At 45.9% G+C, this 20,706-nt stretch overlaps 1 protein-coding gene across 1 annotated transcript; it reads left to right on the top strand.

Annotated features, from left to right (window-relative positions):
• The first annotated feature begins 3,875 nt into the window (after positions 1-3,875).
• On the top strand, positions 3,876-16,010 carry LOC125748128 (rho-related GTP-binding protein Rho6). The gene is made up of 5 exons (XM_049023981.1): positions 3,876-4,183; positions 4,704-4,791; positions 11,571-11,680; positions 12,090-12,224; positions 12,499-16,010. Exons 1-5 carry the CDS (start codon positions 4,064-4,066, stop codon positions 12,742-12,744), a joined length of 699 nt encoding a protein of 232 aa, XP_048879938.1. The 5' UTR covers positions 3,876-4,063; the 3' UTR covers positions 12,745-16,010.
• The last annotated feature ends 4,696 nt before the right edge of the window (positions 16,011-20,706 follow it).

The raw sequence follows: 20,706 nt of genomic DNA, 5'->3' as shown, positions 1-20,706 counted from the left end.
TCTTGTTCATCTTAAAGCACTCTCACTCTCCAGGGTGGTGGAGGAGTGTAAGCCTTCCAGACTGCCTAGGAAGCAATGGCTGTCTCGGTGCAAATGGCCCACACCTTGCGCCCTCCCACACCCCGAGACCATATTGTAAGGTGTCATTCCCCTGGCTGTTTATTCAGGCCCATCTGCTTTGCCATGTCCTGCTGTGTTGGGGGAATTCTGACTGGGGCACTGCACACGGGCTCCCCAATCCTGAGCTTCCTGCTCCAGGGCTTCCTGCTCCTGGGCTTTCTGCCCCTGGGATTTCTGCTCCTGGGCTTTCTGCTCCTGGGATTTCTGCTCCTGGGCTTTCTGCTCCTGGGATTTCTGCTCCTGGGATTTCTGCTCCTGGGATTTCCGCTCCTGGGCTTCGCAATCCTGGGCTTCCCAATCCTGGGTTTCCTGTTAATGGGGTTCCCGCGCCCCTCTGCGTAGTGCAATAGTCCCACCCCTCTCCGCCTGCCAGCCCGACAACAACCGCGCCACACAGTGGTACCTCTGCCCTTTCTGCTCAGGTGGCTTTCCCAGAAACCTCTTTGATATCCTTCCATGGTGAGGTGTCCAAGCTGCTGCCTGAATCGGACCACCTGCCTTTAAACACAAATAGGAGGGATGCGTAAAAGAACTGGCACATTTTTTTTTACTCCAATTAGAAATAAAGAATTTCCAGGGGATGCATCCTCTAATAAGCATAGGTTGAAGGAGCATGTTTTAGTGTTTTGGTCTTTTATGTGTAGGAGTCTGTCGCCTGACCATTTGCCCAGTGTTTCTGTCATCTCGTCCTGACACCCACCACCTCCACTCCGTCCTCCTCCTCCTCCTCCTCTCCCACGTCAGGCCACATGAGAGGAGCCGAAGCACACAGATGTCACCGTCCCCTTCGTCACATTCACGCCTGGGACCCAGGCATGCATCCCCCCCCCCCGCTAAGTAGGTCGCTGTCATGTTAGTCAGTGACACAAAAAACAAAACATTAGCTAAAAAAAAAAAAACACTTATGGCAAGCATGTGGAGAAACGTGAGAATGTGTGCATCTTAAATCACTGCACTAGCCTAACCAGCTAACAGCGAACGCTCCCCGTGGAACACTCAAAAACATCGGTGGCAAATTAATGAAAGACTGAACCAGCATCGTCCTATCGTGCTTGATAATCTCTGAATGCTATTACCTGCTTACAATGCAAACTTTCTCCTAAGCGTTAAAAATGCCTCTTCATCCTCTCACTCTCAGCTTCTCCCTTGTAGACGATCCCTGCAAATCATCTCCATGCTTATCGCCCTTTGTGCTTCTAAAGCAAAGAAAATTCCTGGCCGGGGATAGCCGGGCTATGCGGCTTTGCAGTGGAAATGCAAAGTCAATACATTCACACTAATAAGTCATTTCTGCATTCAATTCAAATCCTCTTTGGAATGTAAACAGACATTTAGTGTTGTTTTCTTAAATCGCATTATTCACTTTTATGTATCCATTGAAATAGCAAGCTGATTGCTGCAGTACTTCCTTAACCTTGAACTGCATTTCACCTATATTCTATATGTAGAACCCTGTCTATATGTCGACGTGGTTGATTCAATCATACGGTCACAGTGTGTCACTGCTACTTAAGGTACCAAATTTATGCACATCCATCTGTGTGCTTGTGTGACGCTGTCCCTCTCCCTTTGTTTGGGGAGCTGTGTGCTGTGAAAGTTAGGGGACCACTTGTTTGAGGGCAAACTCTGCAGTGTTTGATTAAATCAAGTGAATTTACAGCACAAAACCCCCCCTTATCAGAGCTGTCGCGGGAGAAAAAAAAAACACCTTTCTCGGATGCTGCCGGGCCCGGTGGCTCGGTGTGAGCAGTGGAATATCGTCTGACCCCAAAAGATCAGCGTGGTTACTCGTGTTGATGGATGAGGTACTGATCCCAGGAGTGCCGGTGGATCTGTGGACCTGGGTCAGTATTTGACCCGTACATGTGCTTTGATTCTTCTGACTGCTGAAATCTGGGAAAACCATGAGTGTTTAAGAGGGTAGCAAGATTAGCTTTTTGGGCTGCTGTTTAAATTCATAGCCTGGCTTTTTTGAGTATCGATGGATGGATGGAGTTTTGGGTAGCAGAGATACCATGTATGTCCTTCTCTGCAAATCATCCAAGGGGAACTCTTAACAGAGATGGGACAGTTCTGATAAGGAGTCATAATACTCTACACTCAGACACTCCTGTGGTGCCCTTGGGTGTTTTATTGCCGACATCACAGAAGTAGAATGCAGGGGAGAATTAATTCCCGCCCTTCACATGGTTTTGAGGGTGCTATTAATCTGTGCTGGTGGGATACTGGGGGTTGCATGCAGGTCAGTGCGAAAAATCCAGAGGAAAATTTCTCTAAAAGCTGCATTAGTATTCAAGGTATTCATGTGCACATTCTTCCATGTTAGTCCTACCGTGGTCAGTTATTGAAGGTATTTGTAATGGATGATATATTAATGATATTTCTATTACTCATTTCTTATTGAGAGTAAACAGTGCTTCAGGAAAAACACAGTATATAATTGTGGTGTAGTACACAAAAAAACACTGTATGTAATGCAGTAATTTGTTGGGTTTTTTATTTTTTATTTTGCTTTGTTACTAGAGGTGCCTGTGAATTTTATTCCGGAACATATGTTTTTAGCAACAACACAGTTTTCAAGGTGCATTCAGAGGGTCTAAGGTCAACCTGGATGAATGTGAGCCTCTCTCATACATTGCATTTTTCCAATACCAAATACCCAATGTGTTGTTCAAATACGTACACAGTGTCTACACAATATACTAACATCAGTACTTATATTTAAGCACCAGTAGTCATAGAATATATCCTTAAAAGCTACATTCTACAGAACATGCAAAACCTGCAGAACATGACTGCCTCCCACACCCCTGCAGACCGCAAATCTAACTGTTAATTTCATTTGACCCCCACCAAACAGGCAATCAACTAATCAGTTGGCAAACACAGAAGGGTTTGATGTGCCCCATTGTCTTCTGTTTAGGTGCCATGACTTCCTGACAATGGGTCTGGTGATTACATTTGTGTGGGCACTGAGCCACGAGCAGCCAATTGGAACAGATTGTTCCTGAATTGTTTGTCTGGAATGTCATACATCAGCAGGGATCCTTACCAGACTATTTCTGTCATGGGTCACGGACACTATCCACAAAAGGAGGGACACTGCAAAAATACAATTAAACTCAAAATAGGGCAACATAGCCATCAGGTGCCTCCCAGCACCATTTAAAAAGTGATTCTGATACTCCGATACAGGTGCCGTCCCTACAGTTTTGGAAAGAGTCAGACAGAATTAAGGTAAACAATATCCTGTTGGAGAGAAGCACTTTCTGGGTTATTGTTGTGAATATGTTTGAGGGCAGGGAACTATATCTTCTGTAAATTTCCTAATCTCTTCATGAAGTTAGGCGATACCTTATAATGTGTCATCTTAGCCAATTGCCCGTTAGATGTAAGCAAGCAATAATATCTATTACAGTACAGGTGCTACAGGTGTGGTTAAATATAAGAAAATATCAGTAGCTAAAACATTATTATTATTATTATTATTATTATTATTATTATTATTATTATTATTATTATATGGTAATGATTTGAATGGGAAGTGTTGCTTCTGCACGTGGTTTTATGTTGTATTTTAGTCATTTTATTAAGAGGAGCGTTCAGTTTCGCATTTTGCAGAATGAGAATAGGTATCAGCCGGCACCTTAGGCGACTTAAGGCGAAAGCCCCTTAATCCCGGGAAAGACAGACGGGGAATTTCGGAGCCAGCAGAACTCCGGCGCGTTTCCACAGTCCGACGGGCAGGCAAACCTTGGGCGCTCATTGGACGGCGAGCCTATATAAATTACTGCAGTGCTGTAAGTCAGAGCAGACAGCTGCAGACTGACGCTGTGGACTACACCCGAGAGCCGGAGGCAACTGGCTGAGGACCTACATCTCTACTGAACGTCGTTTTGCGGCGTTTTTTGCCTGGCTGTGGTTAATAAACTCCATATTCGCCATGAAAGAGAGGAGAATTACACAGCCGCTTGTGGTCAGATGTAAACTGGTGCTCGTTGGGGATGTTCAATGCGGAAAAACGGCAATGTTGCAAGTGTTGGCCAAGGACTGTTATCCAGAGGTATGCAATTAATATTATTTACGTATCTATTAAAGGAAAAATATACTTTCGGCTTTACAGCGTACTCTCATTTGTGTGCATTGTCATGTTTGGCTTGGTTTACCGCAGATAATGTGGGATTCTAGTGTTCTACAGACCGGCTTTCATATATATATATATATATATATATATATATATATATATATATATATATATATATATATATATAATGATAGTTTCAACTCTGTATCATTCATTTAGTATAGTAATCCGTCACACAAGCTGTTTCTTCATAGCATAACCAAGTGCACAACGTAACAGAAGTAAGCATATTTAATAGGATTTAAGTGCCTTAACAGTGAGATTTGTTATAATTTAAGTTCTGTATTCTGCAACGTGATTGTATTAATAGCTGGACTTGGCTTACAATTTTTTTTTTTGCATTTTATGTTATATTGATGCATTAATTGGGATTTTGGATGCTTGTCTTTGAAGGGTGTATGATGACGCCTGGTTTCCTCTTTTTCGGTACCCTTTGTAGACGTACGTGCCGACAGTGTTTGAAAACTACACAGCCTGCCTGGAACTAGAAGAGCAACGAGTGGAGTTGAGTCTCTGGGATACATCAGGTGAGAATCACTCAGCATTTCTCCTCTTAATGTGGCGGCATGTTCTTGCGTGATTTGCTCGCAAGTGAACGGGAAATAAATGTATGTCACATGGTGTTCGTTATTAATAAAAGGCCACAGAAACAAAGATATGAGTTATTAAATATATTTTCATTTAAAAGTACTTTTAGGAACAGAAAAGGGTAAAAAATATTTGAGTGAAATGTATTTGTCTCCTCATACGTACCACGGATGTTTTTCATGCGTCACCAAATTTATCAGTTCTGTTTTTAGCTTGGTCAGATGCTACCAGGCAGATTGAAAATACTAACAAATACCAATAATAGCTAATTTATTTGTCTCGTTTTCTTTTGTACTGTGATGTTGCTTCGGCCACTGCAATGATCTGTTCTGTGTGTCGGAATGGGCTGAGGTTTCTAAAAATACAGTGCGATGTATGTCGGTTGGACTTTAATAGCCATTGTTCTGTGGGAAGAGAAAAGGCGATTTGCTTTGACAATCGGTGATTTATTGTAGCGACGCGAGTCCTGCCAGCCGTTGCGGGCGTCTCACGCTTGTGTGTTGACTGTCGTAGCGGCACCGTCAGTAAGTGAGCTAATGTGTCGTGTGAGGAATACAGATGTGCTGATACTACTACAGCGCATCGGCGCCTCAGATGTGCAGTGATTTACCCGACCAATTCTCACCTCATTATTCGGAAAAGGCGCTAAAATAATTAGTTTTTTTTAGTATAAGTGTGTGTTTATTGGAGGTCCCATTATCCTGTGATAGACTGTCTCCTTCTGTTTTGGGTGTGTAATTTGATTATCATTGCACCAGCAGTTCTACCGGACGCTGGTTATAGGTATACGTGAAATATGTTATTTCACATTTTAACTGCTGGCCTGCTTTTGCATTGGTTCATACAGCCGAATCAGTTCAATTTGACATTTTGTGCTTCGTCGCAGGGTGGTTTCCTTTCTTGAAGGTGCATATTTCTCGTGATAATTAAGAGGCTGTAGTCATTTTGGAGGCTTGGTTTAATTTTACGATTTCATGTTTCTAGCCGACAAAAGGAGCTATATGTCTGTACCTTTATTAGCTCTGTACATGTGCATATGTCAAGCAGAGTATTGTATTATATGGTGCGGAGTATGTTCTTGCCTGGTATGGAAGACTGGTTGTGGTAATACATGTTACACTGGTACTGGGGTGTTTTTAACTTTAAACCTCACGTTTTACAGTGTCATCTGTTGAGAGTGCATCGTTAACATAATACGTCTTCCTGTTTATCACTGATCCAGTCAATAATCTCTAGCTGAATATGGATTGTATCATGCGTTTTAATTTATTATGTTGCCGGTGTCAGGCAAATAACAGTAAATCCTAAAAATCAGCCGGGAGCGGCTTGCTGCATTTTACTCTGACCTTCTGATCGTTGCCGTGTGAACCACCAGAACTCCCGTCCTTAACAGTGTTTGAGACGGTGTTCTTCTAAGTTGGATTTTTCGGTTGTTGTGGGATCTGCGGCAGTTTATGGGGTATAGTAAAAAAAATACGTCTATAGATTGATAGCAATACACCCAAATAATTAGGAAAAGAGCGTTTTTGGCTGGACATCCATATAGACAGATATAATATCCAGAACCAATAAATAACACCTGTTATCAATGGATTTTAAGTTAGTGGATTATTTAATAAATCATTGTAGCTAATGTGTTCATGTAAATAATAAGACAAAATACGTCATAGTGTTTTGGAAATTTTTGGAAAAATTCCCGTGGTGCCCTAACCAGTCCTTAACCATGGCTTCTTCTGTCCACGTAACCATAAGTGGTGTTTATAAGATGTATACATTTATATACTTTGTAGTTTCCAGACCGAAGGAGCGCTCCAACATGACAGGTTGCCGTTTCTCTGCTGCTCTCCTCTCAATTGACGGTGTTCTAAGCCCTGGGCATATTGCCCAAGTCATTATAGATGGGTTTTGAACTCATATCTTGAAAACTTGAGTAAGATAAACTTTATTGATCCCAAGTGGAAATTGGATTCTTGAATATCAGTAGAGGACCGTTCTGATTCCTCTCGGATCTGTGTGCTGTGAGTTTGCTTGGGCTAAAACAACAGACGGGCGGTGAGGCTGCACGGCGGATGGGTGATGCCTTGCACCGGAGATGATTAAACCTTTGCTTTCTGGAACGTTACGTAAAACGCACACCAAATAAAGGAGGCATTGTGCGCTGGCTGTTTTGATCCCAGGAGGCTTGGCCCCTCCTCCGGTTGGAAGTGGTACAGATATGGCAGTTGGCGTGCAATAGGATAGTTTTAACTGGCGGTAGGGCTGGCAAGGAACCGCACGACCAGATTTGGGGTTTGGCAAAAAGGGATCAATGACCTTCAGTTCCTGTAACCTTGTTGGAGCCATTAAAAGCAGAGAAGAGACTGTGTTTGATAATCCGGAAGCTCCCATGGTAGACGGTCCATGTTATGAATGTCCAGGCTATCGATATCTGTCAAGCTGTGCTTTCAGTCCACCTTGACTGTTGTTTCTTACTTCTTTACATGTAGGGTTGGGGTCCCTAAAGATCGCATGGATCAATGACTGTCGTGTCTTGGCCCTCATTCATTTCACTCCACTGCCGTGCCCCGTGTGCTAACAGTCACACTTGGCCGTTCACCCCCCATCTTTCCTCTGCCGGTGCAAGCGCCCGGGAACATCACGCTTATTAAAGCGGCTTTTGATCATTGATCGCTGTGCCTTCATCGCTGTCTTCCATAGCTGCTCCGGGGAGGAAGAGAACAGATTTGCTGGAAGAAATCAATTTGGTCCTTTAATCAAGTGTGCAGACAGTATGTGGCTCCTCTCCTGATCTTGGAGATGGTCTGTCTGTAGGGTCTGGGTTTGAATGGTGTCATTTATGTGCTCTTTGTGTTAGGTGTATGTACAGGAAACACTGAAAATGTTATGGTCACAATTGAAGCTGTTTTCTAACAAAGCATGTTTCATACTAATAATGATATTCGAAAACATTACAGCTCGTTGAGGCATCATGCCCTAGAGGAATTGATAGTGAGTAATTGATAAATGATTATGGCCTTTACTGCTAAGGATTATGGACATTATACTATTTCATGTTTGGCAGTCATTTGGCAGACCTACAAATATCACCTTACAATCATACAGGGGTTTAGTTAGAGATGAATTGATGCGGTGCTGAGTCTTTACTAGAGTAGGCCGATGGCAAACTTTTATATAATATAACAAGCTAGTCATGAATTAAGCCAATAAATACACATTGATTTAGGCCGGCTAAAAAACATTTTAGGGGGGCTAAAGCGGCCAATAAAATATGCCCAACAACGCCTCTCCTTGTATGCATGCTATCAAGGAATCTTCTAGGCATTAATGTAGCTAGGCTGAGCTTCCAATGAATGACCCAGGTGTTAACGGTAGAGGAGCAGGAGCTGCACAACAACTTTGAACAAAGCAAGAAGCTAAAAGGACCAGGACCAGAACTACAAGGACCAGAAGGGCAACATCAGAACATTCAGGGAATTTTAAGAGGCATCAGGCTAGTAGTAGACATATTGGCGGTCATAGCTCTGAGGGGGAGTAGATGTTAGCGAGTTACCCTTATGGCGGAAACAGGCCCTTGTGCTTGGAGTTAGACATACGACCATCCTGTGTTCTGCATTTCCATCCTTCCGAGCGCCTCCCCGGCCTCTCGCTACGATCCAAAGCACCACGCCGGGGGTGGAGTTCCCGTGGGGATCATCTCTAGCCGCCCACTAAGTGTGACATCAGGGCTTCCCCCTCCAGCCCATACCGACGCGATGCACAACGGCACCCTCGGGGGGCCTCCTCGTCACTGTGGGGGTGCTGTCGATGGAGATTCAGGGGGTGTAGATGTGCCCAAGTCTCTGCCACATGGCAGTTCTCGTTGCTATTAAAAGTAGCTAGAAGATATTGTGCTATTGAGCGCTGAAGACAGGGGTAGTGTTGCACTTTATCTCTTTAGAGCAGCCATGACGTCTTCAAAGCAAGAAGAATTTGGGCACTGTAAGGCAACCAAGTAGTCAAGGACCAGGGTTTCAATTGGAGGTTGATGTTTTGAGTCCCAGGAGCTGTAGTACTGTTCTACTAGGTGTTTAACCTTTTTGTTTGACTAAAATCTCTCTTTATGTTTGAGTAGAAATGAGTATATCATACCCTGTCAACCTTTTTTTCATGCTAGCTGACAAAGCAAGGACTTCAAGTTTGCTGGCTGGGATTGGGCTCTTCATGGAAATAAGCTTCAGTGGTTGGGGCAGTATGTAGGATGGATGGCGATATGGTCACAGACGTGGGTGACCCTTAAAATGTGGATCTGTCATAAATCTCTGCTTGGCTGCTTAGGCTGGTTTCTTGGACTTTCTCCCATGCATTAGGTATGCAGTGGTCAGTGTAACAGGAAGTGGGCCTAACTCCGGTCCTGGAGACTTACTGTCCTGTAGGTTTTCAATCTTACCTGCCTTCCGAAGAATCATGCCTTTTTCTCAGGTAAATACCTGGGCCAGGTGTGGCTCATCAGAAGCCGGGTCAGATAGAAAACGTACTGGACAGCTTAACAATCAGCCGGATCCAATGCGATTTGCGACGCTCGTGCGTTTGCACCCTACGTTTCGAGTGACCCTGTTAAACAGCCTGCTTACTAACTGGCTGACTGCCATAGTGCTTTTCTGTGCATTTTGACCAGCACTAATCACAGTTGGGGTCCCAACTGCCCGAAACTCTGCCCAATCTGTCATCGGGCACACAGAGCACGTGCCTGTCCGCCTACCCTCTAATTACACCAATTAGCGACGGTATAATTGGGCGCTGCGTTCTTTGCCGGCTCGCATGGTGCACACGTGTTTCGCTTTTCACGCTCGTCACACTGCATGCCTAATTAGGGAGGTTAATTGAATTCGCTCACAAGTCCCTCACGTGCATCAGTGTCCCTGTTTCTAAGTTGCTCACATTTTACAGTCTGATTGCCACTGAGGTGTCACCTGTCGGACCCCAAGCGATTTGAGCTCTGCTTGTCAAGGCATCTCTCTGCACTCTGTCCGGGGACCCCGCAAAAAGCATCCGAAACATTTCATAAATAATTGAAAATCGGATTTAGGCTCGCAGCAGCCGAGCTGCTTCAGTCAGAGATCCTTTCTCTGACTTCAGCAAGATCTTTTATGTGGTCGTTGAATGAAACATAAAAAAGAAAGTTGTGTTCTGAAAAAAAATAAATTCTATATATTGGTGGTAAAACCTTGACAGAATAGGGAAGACCTCCCCAAATAATTAAAGTTGTTAAATAAGTTGGCGAGCTGTCAGTGTAAACAGCTGAGAAATTGCTTTCTGTCGTCGGCTGGTTAATCCCTAAACGTCCGTGGGACTCCCGCTGACTCGGGCGCCGTCCCGCACACGTGGGCTCGGAAAAACGCCACCGTTTCAAATCTGGCAGAATTTCGCCAGATAACTGGAAATTGCTTTTCCCAGGAGCCTGTCGCCGTTCTGGGAGGCAATCACCTTGTCAGTGGCATGCGGTGGTGCGCCTGTCCAGCACGGAGGGCTGACGTGCTGTCAGTCGCATGGAATTCCATTATCTGCCTTTGGATGTGGATCTGGCCTCGTACGCTCCACCTTGGACGTTCCCACACGGCTGGTTTTCACGTCCGGTGATCGCTGATCAAATTGCTCGTCCTTTAGTATGAGGTGGAGTTTTTCACAGTAAAATTTCAAATGTGTTTTTTTTATTTTTTTATAACCCACCTAAATCTTGATGTTAGGGGGTGGAATTCTTTATGTGCATCAAAGACAGAACCTACAGAAAAGCATTGTTCTTTCCAAATTTAGGTTATCCATCGTGCTGTATCTGTTTTGTAGACGTGAAGTCCTGGGTGCTTTAAATGCCCCCCACCCCCACCCTCTGACTGCAATATGCCGCCACCCAAATACTGTCAGCGGGGGCAGGCATTGTACCGAGGTGCCTTTGCCTGTCCTCTGGCATGAGCTTGTCCCCTTAACAGCGAGGGGGGGGGCATCGTGTAGATTCCCCACGGGAACCACCATCACATGCAGATGGAACCCAGGAATCAGAGGACAAGTCGTGCTTGTGTGCGTGTGCAAGAATCCCGACGCGGTAGATTAGAGGAGTTTCTCAGGCCGTGGGTGGGGTGGGGGTGTGGGCGGGACGCGGAACATGGCGGCGAGATGATTCGGGTCGACGGGTTAAGGAAAAGCCGGTGCGGGGGCGGCCCAGAACGCGGGATGCAGACGGTGCCTTCCGAGGCTGTTGCTGTGGTTACGGGGGAGACTGTGTGGGCACGGCTGGTGCTGAGGATAGCGGCCATGTGCGAGGAAGGCACGCGCATGTGGTAGCCTCCCCCGCCCCCCTCCCTGCTGTGCCGAGATACGCGCTATAGGAGATTCTAACAAGGCTCTGCTTCTCCTTTGCCATTTCCCTGTGTGAGAAGACTGGCAAGGAATCAAAGGCAGAATAGGATGGGAAAGAACCTAACCACCGATAGAGCACCACTACGCGGATCTCCCTGGTGTTCAGTCCTAGTCACCTGTTCCACAATCCACTGGGTCGTCCTCTCCGCTTCGCTCATTCATTTTAGCCTCAGATTCTGCGCCGTCCTGCCCCCCCCATCTGTCCTTGCCCTTGCCTGGCCATCCTCTAAGTTCCCTCCCCTCCGTTTTTAGCATTGCCCAGACCTCAGGGGCGACGCTTGCCTGTAAATCATGTCACCCGGGTTGTAACCAAAGGTCCCTGTTGCAGGGTCCCCGTACTACGACAACGTGAGGCCCCTGTGCTACAGCGACTCGGACGCTGTGCTCCTGTGCTTCGACGTCAGCCGGCCCGACACTGTGGACAGTGCGCTGAAGAAGGTACGCGCTGCTCATCACGCCCTGCCCTGCCTTCCAACTGGATCAAACCCAGTGACAATCAGTGGAATGTCTACAATAGAAACTACGTTATGCACTGTTTAGCTTATATTATAAGGATAATAATAAAGGCCCCTTAGTGTGTTGCACATCTATCTATCTATCTATCTATCTATCTATCTATCTATCTATCTATCTATCTATCTATCTATCTATCTGTCTGTCTGTCTGTCTGTCAGTCATCTATGTAGCTTTGAAAAAGAGTCATATATTATTTGGGAATGCAGGGTCTTTAATCTGTCCTTTTGCCTGTGTTGCGTAATAAATTTAGCTAACGTTCAGCTTCCCTGATGCACTGATCCTACCGGTGATCCCAGGGTGTAACCTATACTCCCTCTCTCCATCTCGGCAGTGGAAGACAGAAATCCTGGACTTCTGCCCCAGCACTCGCATCCTCCTCATCGGCTGCAAGACAGATCTGCGCACGGACGTGTGCACGCTGATGGAGCTGTCCAATCAGAAGCAGACGCCCATCTCCCACGAGCAGGCAAGACTAGCCTTCCGGGAATGCCCAAGAGGCCATTGTGAATAATTCCGAGACTCACCTATATTTGAATGGCATTCTGGAATATTGTGGTACGGTCAATCGGCTGACTCCCTCAGGGGTGTGGTGAGGCTGGTGAAAGTTTATTTAAATGTTCTTCTGCGCCTCCGGCCGATTCATGCATATTCAATGACACCTAAAGCTAGAAGGGACATCACCTGCTCCCCTTTCCATCAGTCAGAGCCTAACGTTGTTCTTCTTGTCATTCCTTACTCAGGGCTCAGCCTTGGCTAAGCAGCTGGGTGCCGAGGCCTACCTCGAGTGCTCGGCCTTTACTTCCGAGAAGAGCATCCACAGCGTCTTCCGAACAGCCGCCCTGGCCTGCATCAATAAGCTGCAGCCGGCTGCCAAGGCCAGCCCGTCCCGCCGCCTCTCCAAAAGACTGCTTCACCTCCCCAGCAGATCCGAGCTGCTCACCTCCACCTTCAAGAAGGAGAAGGCCAAGAGCTGCTCGGTGATGTGAGCGGGGGCCCTGGCCATCTTCCCAGCTCCCTGTGACCGCCGCCGCTCTTCAGGTTGGAGGGGGGCGGGGTTAGCAGGGGAGGGGGGGGTTATAGGGGGTGGCCCCACAAGATCAGCGACAAAGGGCTCCTTCTTGAACCCCTTCCCCCCCCCCCGCGCTCTGCAATCCCTCAGACAACCGGAAATCCGCTGTCCACAAGCCGTTGATCTGTACACTGCATTACGATTTTGCTTGCCCCTGTTCCTGCTCTCGTATGAGGTGTAATCATCGGCATTTAACCCCCCCCCCCAGATTTGCTTTGTACAAACTCAAAAAAAGAAAAAAATAACTGATGAGGGTGTTTCCAGACTTCCTTGAGCCGCACGATGAATTAGCGAAACCCGGAGTGGGAACGCATACATGTGTGTGAATATCAACGTTGTGACGTTCACGCCTTTAAGGCGGTCTAGTGAATACGTGTGGAGCGTATGACATCCTCCCATTTTACTGTAAAAAGCTTATTGCCCACCTTAAGAGAATTATGCACTTTATGGTCTGAATTACTGAGCTGCACATATCTGAAACTCAAAAGGGCGAGTTGGTTTACAGTAGGGCTCTGAGTCCTCTTCTCCGCTGTAGCAGATGGATGTTGGAAGAAGGAGAGATCTGACAGTAACCCAACTCCTAAAAAATGAAAATCACGGGTTTGTTGCACGTGCATGCGTGTCTGTGCGTCCTGCGTGGTCATAACACAAAAATAACGGTGAACGGTGATTTGAGCTGCAGATCAGAAATCGTAGCAAGATGTTACGTAATCTAAGCATGGGCCACATAGGAGTCTCACCTGCCAGTGAGACCCAGAGACCCAAACCCGGGAGTGGATCGGAATGGCTCCACAGCGCCCCCTAGGTTACACACAGTGGCATGACAGGAGGTGTCACATTTGAAGGCTTTCCATAGCAGAAAGGGAATGGCAGCTTTTGCATCTAAATGACAGCCAGGGGCTCCCGCCTTACCATTTCGGGCAGCTACATTTCTGGGATGGACGGTGGGAAATTCTGAGAATGTGGAATCGCACCTGACTTTTTGCTCGTAAGAACCTAAGAACAGACGGTGGGTTCCTCGCAGCGGGGGGAACCAATATTCCTTCGGTTACATGGGAGGCATTATAAGGAACGCCCTGTCTGTCGCTGGGGGGGGGGGGGGGGGGAAGGATTGAAAATCCCTCTAAGTGACAGGCAGATGAGTTTCTGATCCATCCCGTCGGAGGAAACCCAAATCGCACTGCCAGACGAGGAGGGAGATTATTTGCACGGCCAGCTGCATGCAATGTGACTCTCCATGTTAACGATCTGATCACCAGGCAGAAATCGTTTAGACTGAGGGGAAAATGTGTGAATCACACATGCCTGTTTAATTGATACTGGAAAACCAAGGATCATATTGTATGTGTCATGTTGTTTCTCTCTCTCTCTCTTTTTAATCTGACATTGATTTTTACAGTCTGCTAAGCAGTCTCATGTCAGTCATGCTTTCCAGATATTTCTGTAAAACCTGCAATAGCTTTACCATACCTTTGCTTTTGCTGATATATATATAGAAAGCACCTCCAGATCTGTATTCTCTTTCTATCCATTGGTCGATTTTACGTAAGTGGTTATCCTGTATGGGGTCATAGTGAGTCTGGCATCTATCGCAGAAAGCAGAGGTCACCCTGGATGGGGTGCCAGTCTGTGATAGAGCTCACTGAATTCTCATTTACATGGCTAAATGCCTTTCCTGATCTTGCACTTCCTACAAATGCAGAATCTCCTTCAGATATGCAACTGAGGGCCGTTTATTTGGAGGATTAACCCACGTTAATCTTTTAACTTTCAATCCTGACCTTTGCGGTTATGTAACATAAGGAGAATTAATCCATAACTTGACTTCCAAGCACCGATTTTAAGCCCCTTGCAATCCACTGTATGCTTGGAGACATGAACGATGCAGCTTTGGCAGTGAAAATGTCACCTAGCATCTTATTTGCCCTGTCAGGTATTGCTGTTGCTTCACGCAGGCGGGATAACAGCGGTTATCTCAGCTCCGGACCAACCGTGAAACTGAACAGCGGTTCCAGACCTTGTAAATACTCAACCATGACCAACGCAGCCGCGTACCTTACACCCTGACCAAAGTTGGCATGACATAATCTCAAGAGGTGAAATCACTAGGGCTTATGGGATGGGTGAGCGGTCGAGTGCACAAAACAACCAGTGCAGGGACGGAATATGTCATCCTACATAGTATCACAAGATGGGAGTGCAATGGTCATGCCATTATATGCATTAAAGTCCAGTAAACTCTGTACTCCCAGACACTGTTGAGGAGGACGCATTTTGTGATGAGAAGATAATGGGAGGCAATGCTGGAAGAGCTTTGAGATCTGGACAGAAATGAGCAGGCTGGTCCTGTTTTTTTCCCCCACCCTCGTATTAATCTTTACTGCTAAGTCATTAATTGTGTGTTATTTTTTCCCTTTTATAAATCCACAAACCATGCCTTTCTCAGTTTTAGTTAGCTCTTTTCACTGAAGCCGCAACACATTCTGGAGCTGGTGGACGGCACCTGCTATCTGCGACTTCAAGAAGTGATTTGCACATACACTGCTCTTTGGACGTACGCTGAAAATTTTTGCGTTGCCTAGCAACAGTCAGAGCAGGGGCAACCTAAGAAAGGCTCTCGGATTCAGGGGAGCATTTCGTGGAGGGAGCCGAGGAGAAGAGAGGGAGTGAATTCCAAAGGGACTCATTGTAGCAAAAAACAATACCACTGCTTAAACTGATGACTGTCGTTTCAAGAAATTGATCAGTGAGTCGTCCCAGAAGTCTATTTCCATGACTTTTTGGTGTTAATCAAACACGGTGGTCCGGACCATTGCATGTGACAAATACCCAATTCAGATAAGCTCAATTTCATTGAATATGCAGTCATTGTCTTGTAGTGGAAGCCTTTTCGTCTTTGTCTCAGTACCTTGTCATTGTTAGATGAACAGTCTGGTTGTACATATCCTGTTTTATAATCTTTGTAAAACTCCTGGAAGAATATTGGACAATAAAAAAAGACAATGGTTGTGTGATGTAAAATATTCTTATTTATGAATTAAATGTCTGAGGTTAAATGTTGCTATTTTGTTTTTATTTCACATGCTTGTTTGTAATTTATTTGTAATCTATTTTTAAATGGACATGAATTCTCCTTCGGTTTTTGTCGTTTTATTTTAATAAAGCCTACCTTGTTCAGCAACATGTCTGACTCAAGAAGCCTGAAAATCAGTTACGGACTTGGTGTGAATCAGTAGAGGTCGGCTTTCTGATGTCTATAGATGCCTGTGCTGTATTAGCAAAAGTAGAGTTTAAAAACATAAAGCACTGGAAAACAGTTCGGCCAGGAGCGACAGCAGATCTCACTGCTTAATTGCTTGGAATATATCAATTGTTCGTTTTTTCAAGTTTAAATCTTAAGTTGCTTGACAAGTCATCAGTTAGTTACTAGGATGATGCTTTTAGACCAAATGATTTACAATGTATCATGTTTATTTATTTAGCACATGCTTTTATCCAAAGCAACATTCAGCTGTGAAAGCAAGGTCCCTGGAGAAAATGGAGTTAAGGGCCTTGCTCAGGGTACAAGCAGTGAAATTACTACCTTGGGATTTGAACAGATGACCTTCTGACCCTAATCCACAAAGCTACCGATGAAAAGTCAAACTCTAAAACCCGGGAATATAAACACATACATATTTTATTTGTGAGGTTCGACTGCCGTAAGCTGTCTAATATATGTTTCTCAATATTCAGAACACCTAAAGAACACCAATAAGGAAGAAAAAATATCTCAGGAAGGTTATGTGCAAAGCAATATGTCTGGTGTGCGACTGGATCTCCTTTGATCTTTGAATCTTTTGCAGAAGAACTGCTGGTAAACACTTCAAAATAGGTGATAATTTGACATGAAGTACACACCCCGGGCTGTGTTTCGCTTCACTTTGCACAAGCCGCAAGGCTTCCCTTTATCTAGCCTCTGCAGAGCAGAAGGAATGGTTCTTGGACCACTACCGAGCCAAACCTGTTTTGACTCAAATCAGCCAGATGCGTAATCGGCAGCGGAAGGTGACGCTTTTGTTGGGGAGGGGTGCCGCAGAGGACCTTCTTCGCTTCCAGACGATATAATGGTGAAACTCGGGGGGGGTCCATTTATGCCTCGTATCTATTCCCTATTCTTCAAAAGTGCCTGGCATGTCGCGCCACTACCTCACGACCAGCCGAGCATTTGTGGCTAAGCTTAGCCCACAGAGTGAAGAAAATGATAAATATACATTTCACATTCAGTGATAGTGGGCTACTAAGCAGCTGAACTGAAACACAATCTAGAGGAAAACACAAAGGAGGCAAGAAATTAGTTTCAGGGCTGTGAGAGGAGCATAGGAGATGCTTGGTTAAGCAGTATCTGCCCCTGCACCCCACCCCCACAATCCCGGCTTTAAACCCCTGGGCTGTGCTCTTGGCAGTTTTCCGGCTTCTAGGACAGAGCAGTTTCAGCTGAAAGTGCTATGAAGCTGCAGAGGAGGTGTGATGGCCAGGAGGATGCTGGGAGTCACCGGAACGCCGGCATCCCCCGGCCAAGCTAGCTCGCTTCGGTCCAGCGCTTCGACGTTTTGATCCCTCGCTCTCCCTCTCTCCTTCTCCCGCCTGTTTCTCCGCCTCTCCTCCATCCTTCCCTGTGTCATTCCACGCATCGCCAAGGGAGATAAGAAGCCGTCCACGGGGCCGGCGTGAAATTCCTCCCCTATCAGCCAGACACGCGCTATCTGTCCCACAGGGAGACCGAGGTCGGGTGACGTTGGCCTCGAGACACAACATCTGTGTTGGGGAGAGGGAGGCACTGACTGCCACCGGCGTTCAAGGAAGGCCGTGCGCCAGGAGAAGCATGCCAGAGGTGGAGAGACTCGCCTCAAGGCTGCGGGCAGGTCGGCCGGCTGCCACAGCCTCGGCAGAACCTAGCATTATGATCCGGGTCAAATGCAGAACTTATCTTAAAAAAATGCCGCCACTCCTTACAGAAATGGACACATTGCTTATACGTCAACTTCGTGTTTTCTGGTGCCACTCACAGTAATTAAAGAATCATATTTACAGACAGCTGACGTCCCAATTTCCAGCACGTTGGGACAGATGGAGCTAATTTGACACTGACAAGGTTTATATGGGTCCCGCGAGAGTTCGATTAAAGCTGCCACTTTTGCCACAAGGCAATTGCAGCGTAATAGTTATAGAATCCTACCAGGTGGGGACGCCACTCTGCAGCACTCAGTAAGGACGGGAAGATTCCTTAGACACAACTAAGCTGATTCTCTAGGGCTTGGATTAAGCAGGTGCTGCCCCCTAGGATTCACCGATCTGAAGTACATCGAAATTAACAGTTTGTAAACAACTGACCAAATTGTTTTAACCTCGATATTACATTACGCTGATACTTCCTCCAATAGAGTTCATCCTCTTTACCTGTGGCTGATGCGTCATCGCAGTCAGATCCATCTGATCCGCAGGGAATGTCACCGGACTGGAGGGTCGCAGCTGATCCTGGACACGCGCTCAGGGGGAAGGTGCTTGGTGGCATGCGACCGATTTAATCAGGCCCGTCGCACAGTTGCGGTTGGGTGGCACCAAATTTTGCCTCGAGAGAACAGCAGCAACCCCCGCCGTGTGAATGAGGCCACGTGCTCCTGCACACAGTCCAAGGGGAGCGAAGCATGCTGCATACGTTAGCAGTCTGTGTAAATTAGGCCAACATCTGGATAGGAAAAGGGAATTAACGATTCCCTCAGCCATGGCCCCCGCAGCCCCTGGGGACCAACCCAAGATGTTCTGCCAGCATGATACAGTTGGCCATTAAGCATTATGGCAGGACTCTGCTTTTCCGCCTAATGTTTCCTCATGCTAGCCTGTTTCATCCAAAACCATGTAGAGGACCTGATTTTTCAGTGCAAAAGCAGGATAATGCCACACCACTCTACATCCTGCGATCAAGCGCCTAAACTTTATTTTATCGCTCCCATTTAATCCAAGACCATCCATCCCATTCTGCTGTGTTGTCGTGTTCCCTCTCGTGGCTGCTCACCGTGACCCTGTACCTGATAAGCTTTTGGAAGAGGCCAGATGGAGACCCTTGCAATCAAAGACACGCAGGAAAAACGTCAACAGTTTTAAAACGACCTATCCATTTTCCTTGGCCGTCTGCTGAGGCGTAATAAAGTAAATCTCTCTCGCTGACACGCCCAGCATCCTCTCAGCCCACATCCCAGTTCTGCTGCACCTGGTCTGTGGCCAGTAGCTTGTATGGTCTCGTAAATCTTGAGTCCATTTGTATCGTGGTGACTTTGAGGCAGGGGGTTTGCAAAGGAAGGCTCATGCTTTGGCGTGCAAACATGCATTTTACTTTTTTTGGCCACATCTTTCCCTGTTTTCACCTGAGTCACGTCATTGTAAAAATGGTGGAAGACATACAGTATGTTTCTGTCATACCATAAAAGTATCTTTGCTAATTTTTGAACTGAATGTTATTGTAATATATGTTGATGCTTTCGTGTCAATCTTCAGTTCAACTGATTTTTTATACAGAATGGTGCATGAAAAAGGGAGAAAGGAAATTAAAGAAAGAAAGCTAGATGACGATGGAGGAGAGGAACCAAAAACTCCACAGCAGGGAGAGAAAGAACCTCTGGTGGTCCAAGGTCAACTGGCCCTTCTGTACATTCGGTGCCCACAAGGGGAAACTCAATTTTATAAAAATCTGTGAATCTAAAAGCTAAAAATGCCGAAAATCTTGTATTTTGGTTTGGTTACTGATGGGTAGATAGGATTAAGGTTTTCCACATAGAAATGAATGGAGGGTCCCCACAAAGATAAAGATACCTAATCTGTGTGTGTGTGTGTGTGTACATGACACCGTACACTCTAACCAGCCTTCAGCACTTTAATATAGAACATTTATCACTCAGCACATACAAGTCACAGCCTCTTCATTGCTATATATGACGTACTTTTCAAACCTTACACATGCTTATCAGGAAATATCGATAATTTCAGCCTGTTACCCGGCAGCACTAAGCGAATGGAGGCTTGCGCCAGTGTAGGTTCACAGCAGCGGTCATGACAGCAGGAACAACAACAGTTGTGAACAGCAATAATGAGAACTGGAGGAAAAAAAAAAAACAGGTTGCTAGGTAACGCAGCAGATGTTCCTGGTGCATGTTATAATGGAGCCTTTTGATTAAGATTCTCAAAGTGAATATTCATCACAGGCAAAAAAAAAATTATGCTTCAAAGGTAAAGGTTTCATCAATCTCCATTTAAACAGCTTTTCCTGAACATTGGGCTTTTTCATATATTTTTTTTTCTTTCGTAAAAAAAAAAAAAACAAAACGGCTTCGCCTGTTTATTCGATTTTCCCTGCGTATCTCGTTAAAGTGTATTGAAACTTTGCATCTGCCCGCAAACCCGCGACGACTTTGATACCTCCCTCAGTTCTGACTCTCGCCGGCATCACATCAAAGCACATCAAATCCGGCAGGCACCATTTTGAGGTTCGCAGAAACAGCGATTGGCCATTTAGCACATAGGGAGAGGAAGACTATGGCGGCAAGTTTGACCCCAAACATGACGCCCATTGACAGGGATGAACTCCTGCCCCCCAGCTGAATGATGTAATTGCTCTGCCTGTGGTTCTCCTTATGGTACCCAGGTCAGTTGCTTTGCCTGAGGCAGCTGCAACGACACACAATCTTACAGTGTTTGAGGTTCACCAGCTCTTCAAACAGCTACAGTAGAGACACGACCGTTGGGCCAACCAGGACCTGACCGACAAACATATATCCATCCATCCATCCATCCATCGACCAACTCCCTTCCCTGGTCAGATTCCCGGAGCCTATCCCAGGCAGCA

Source organism: Brienomyrus brachyistius, chromosome 8 (assembly GCF_023856365.1).
Source record: "Brienomyrus brachyistius isolate T26 chromosome 8, BBRACH_0.4, whole genome shotgun sequence".
Lineage (NCBI taxonomy): Eukaryota > Metazoa > Chordata > Actinopteri > Osteoglossiformes > Mormyridae > Brienomyrus > Brienomyrus brachyistius.
The sequence above is the reverse complement of the archived record's forward strand: the minus strand, read 5'-3'. Positions and strand labels throughout refer to the sequence as shown.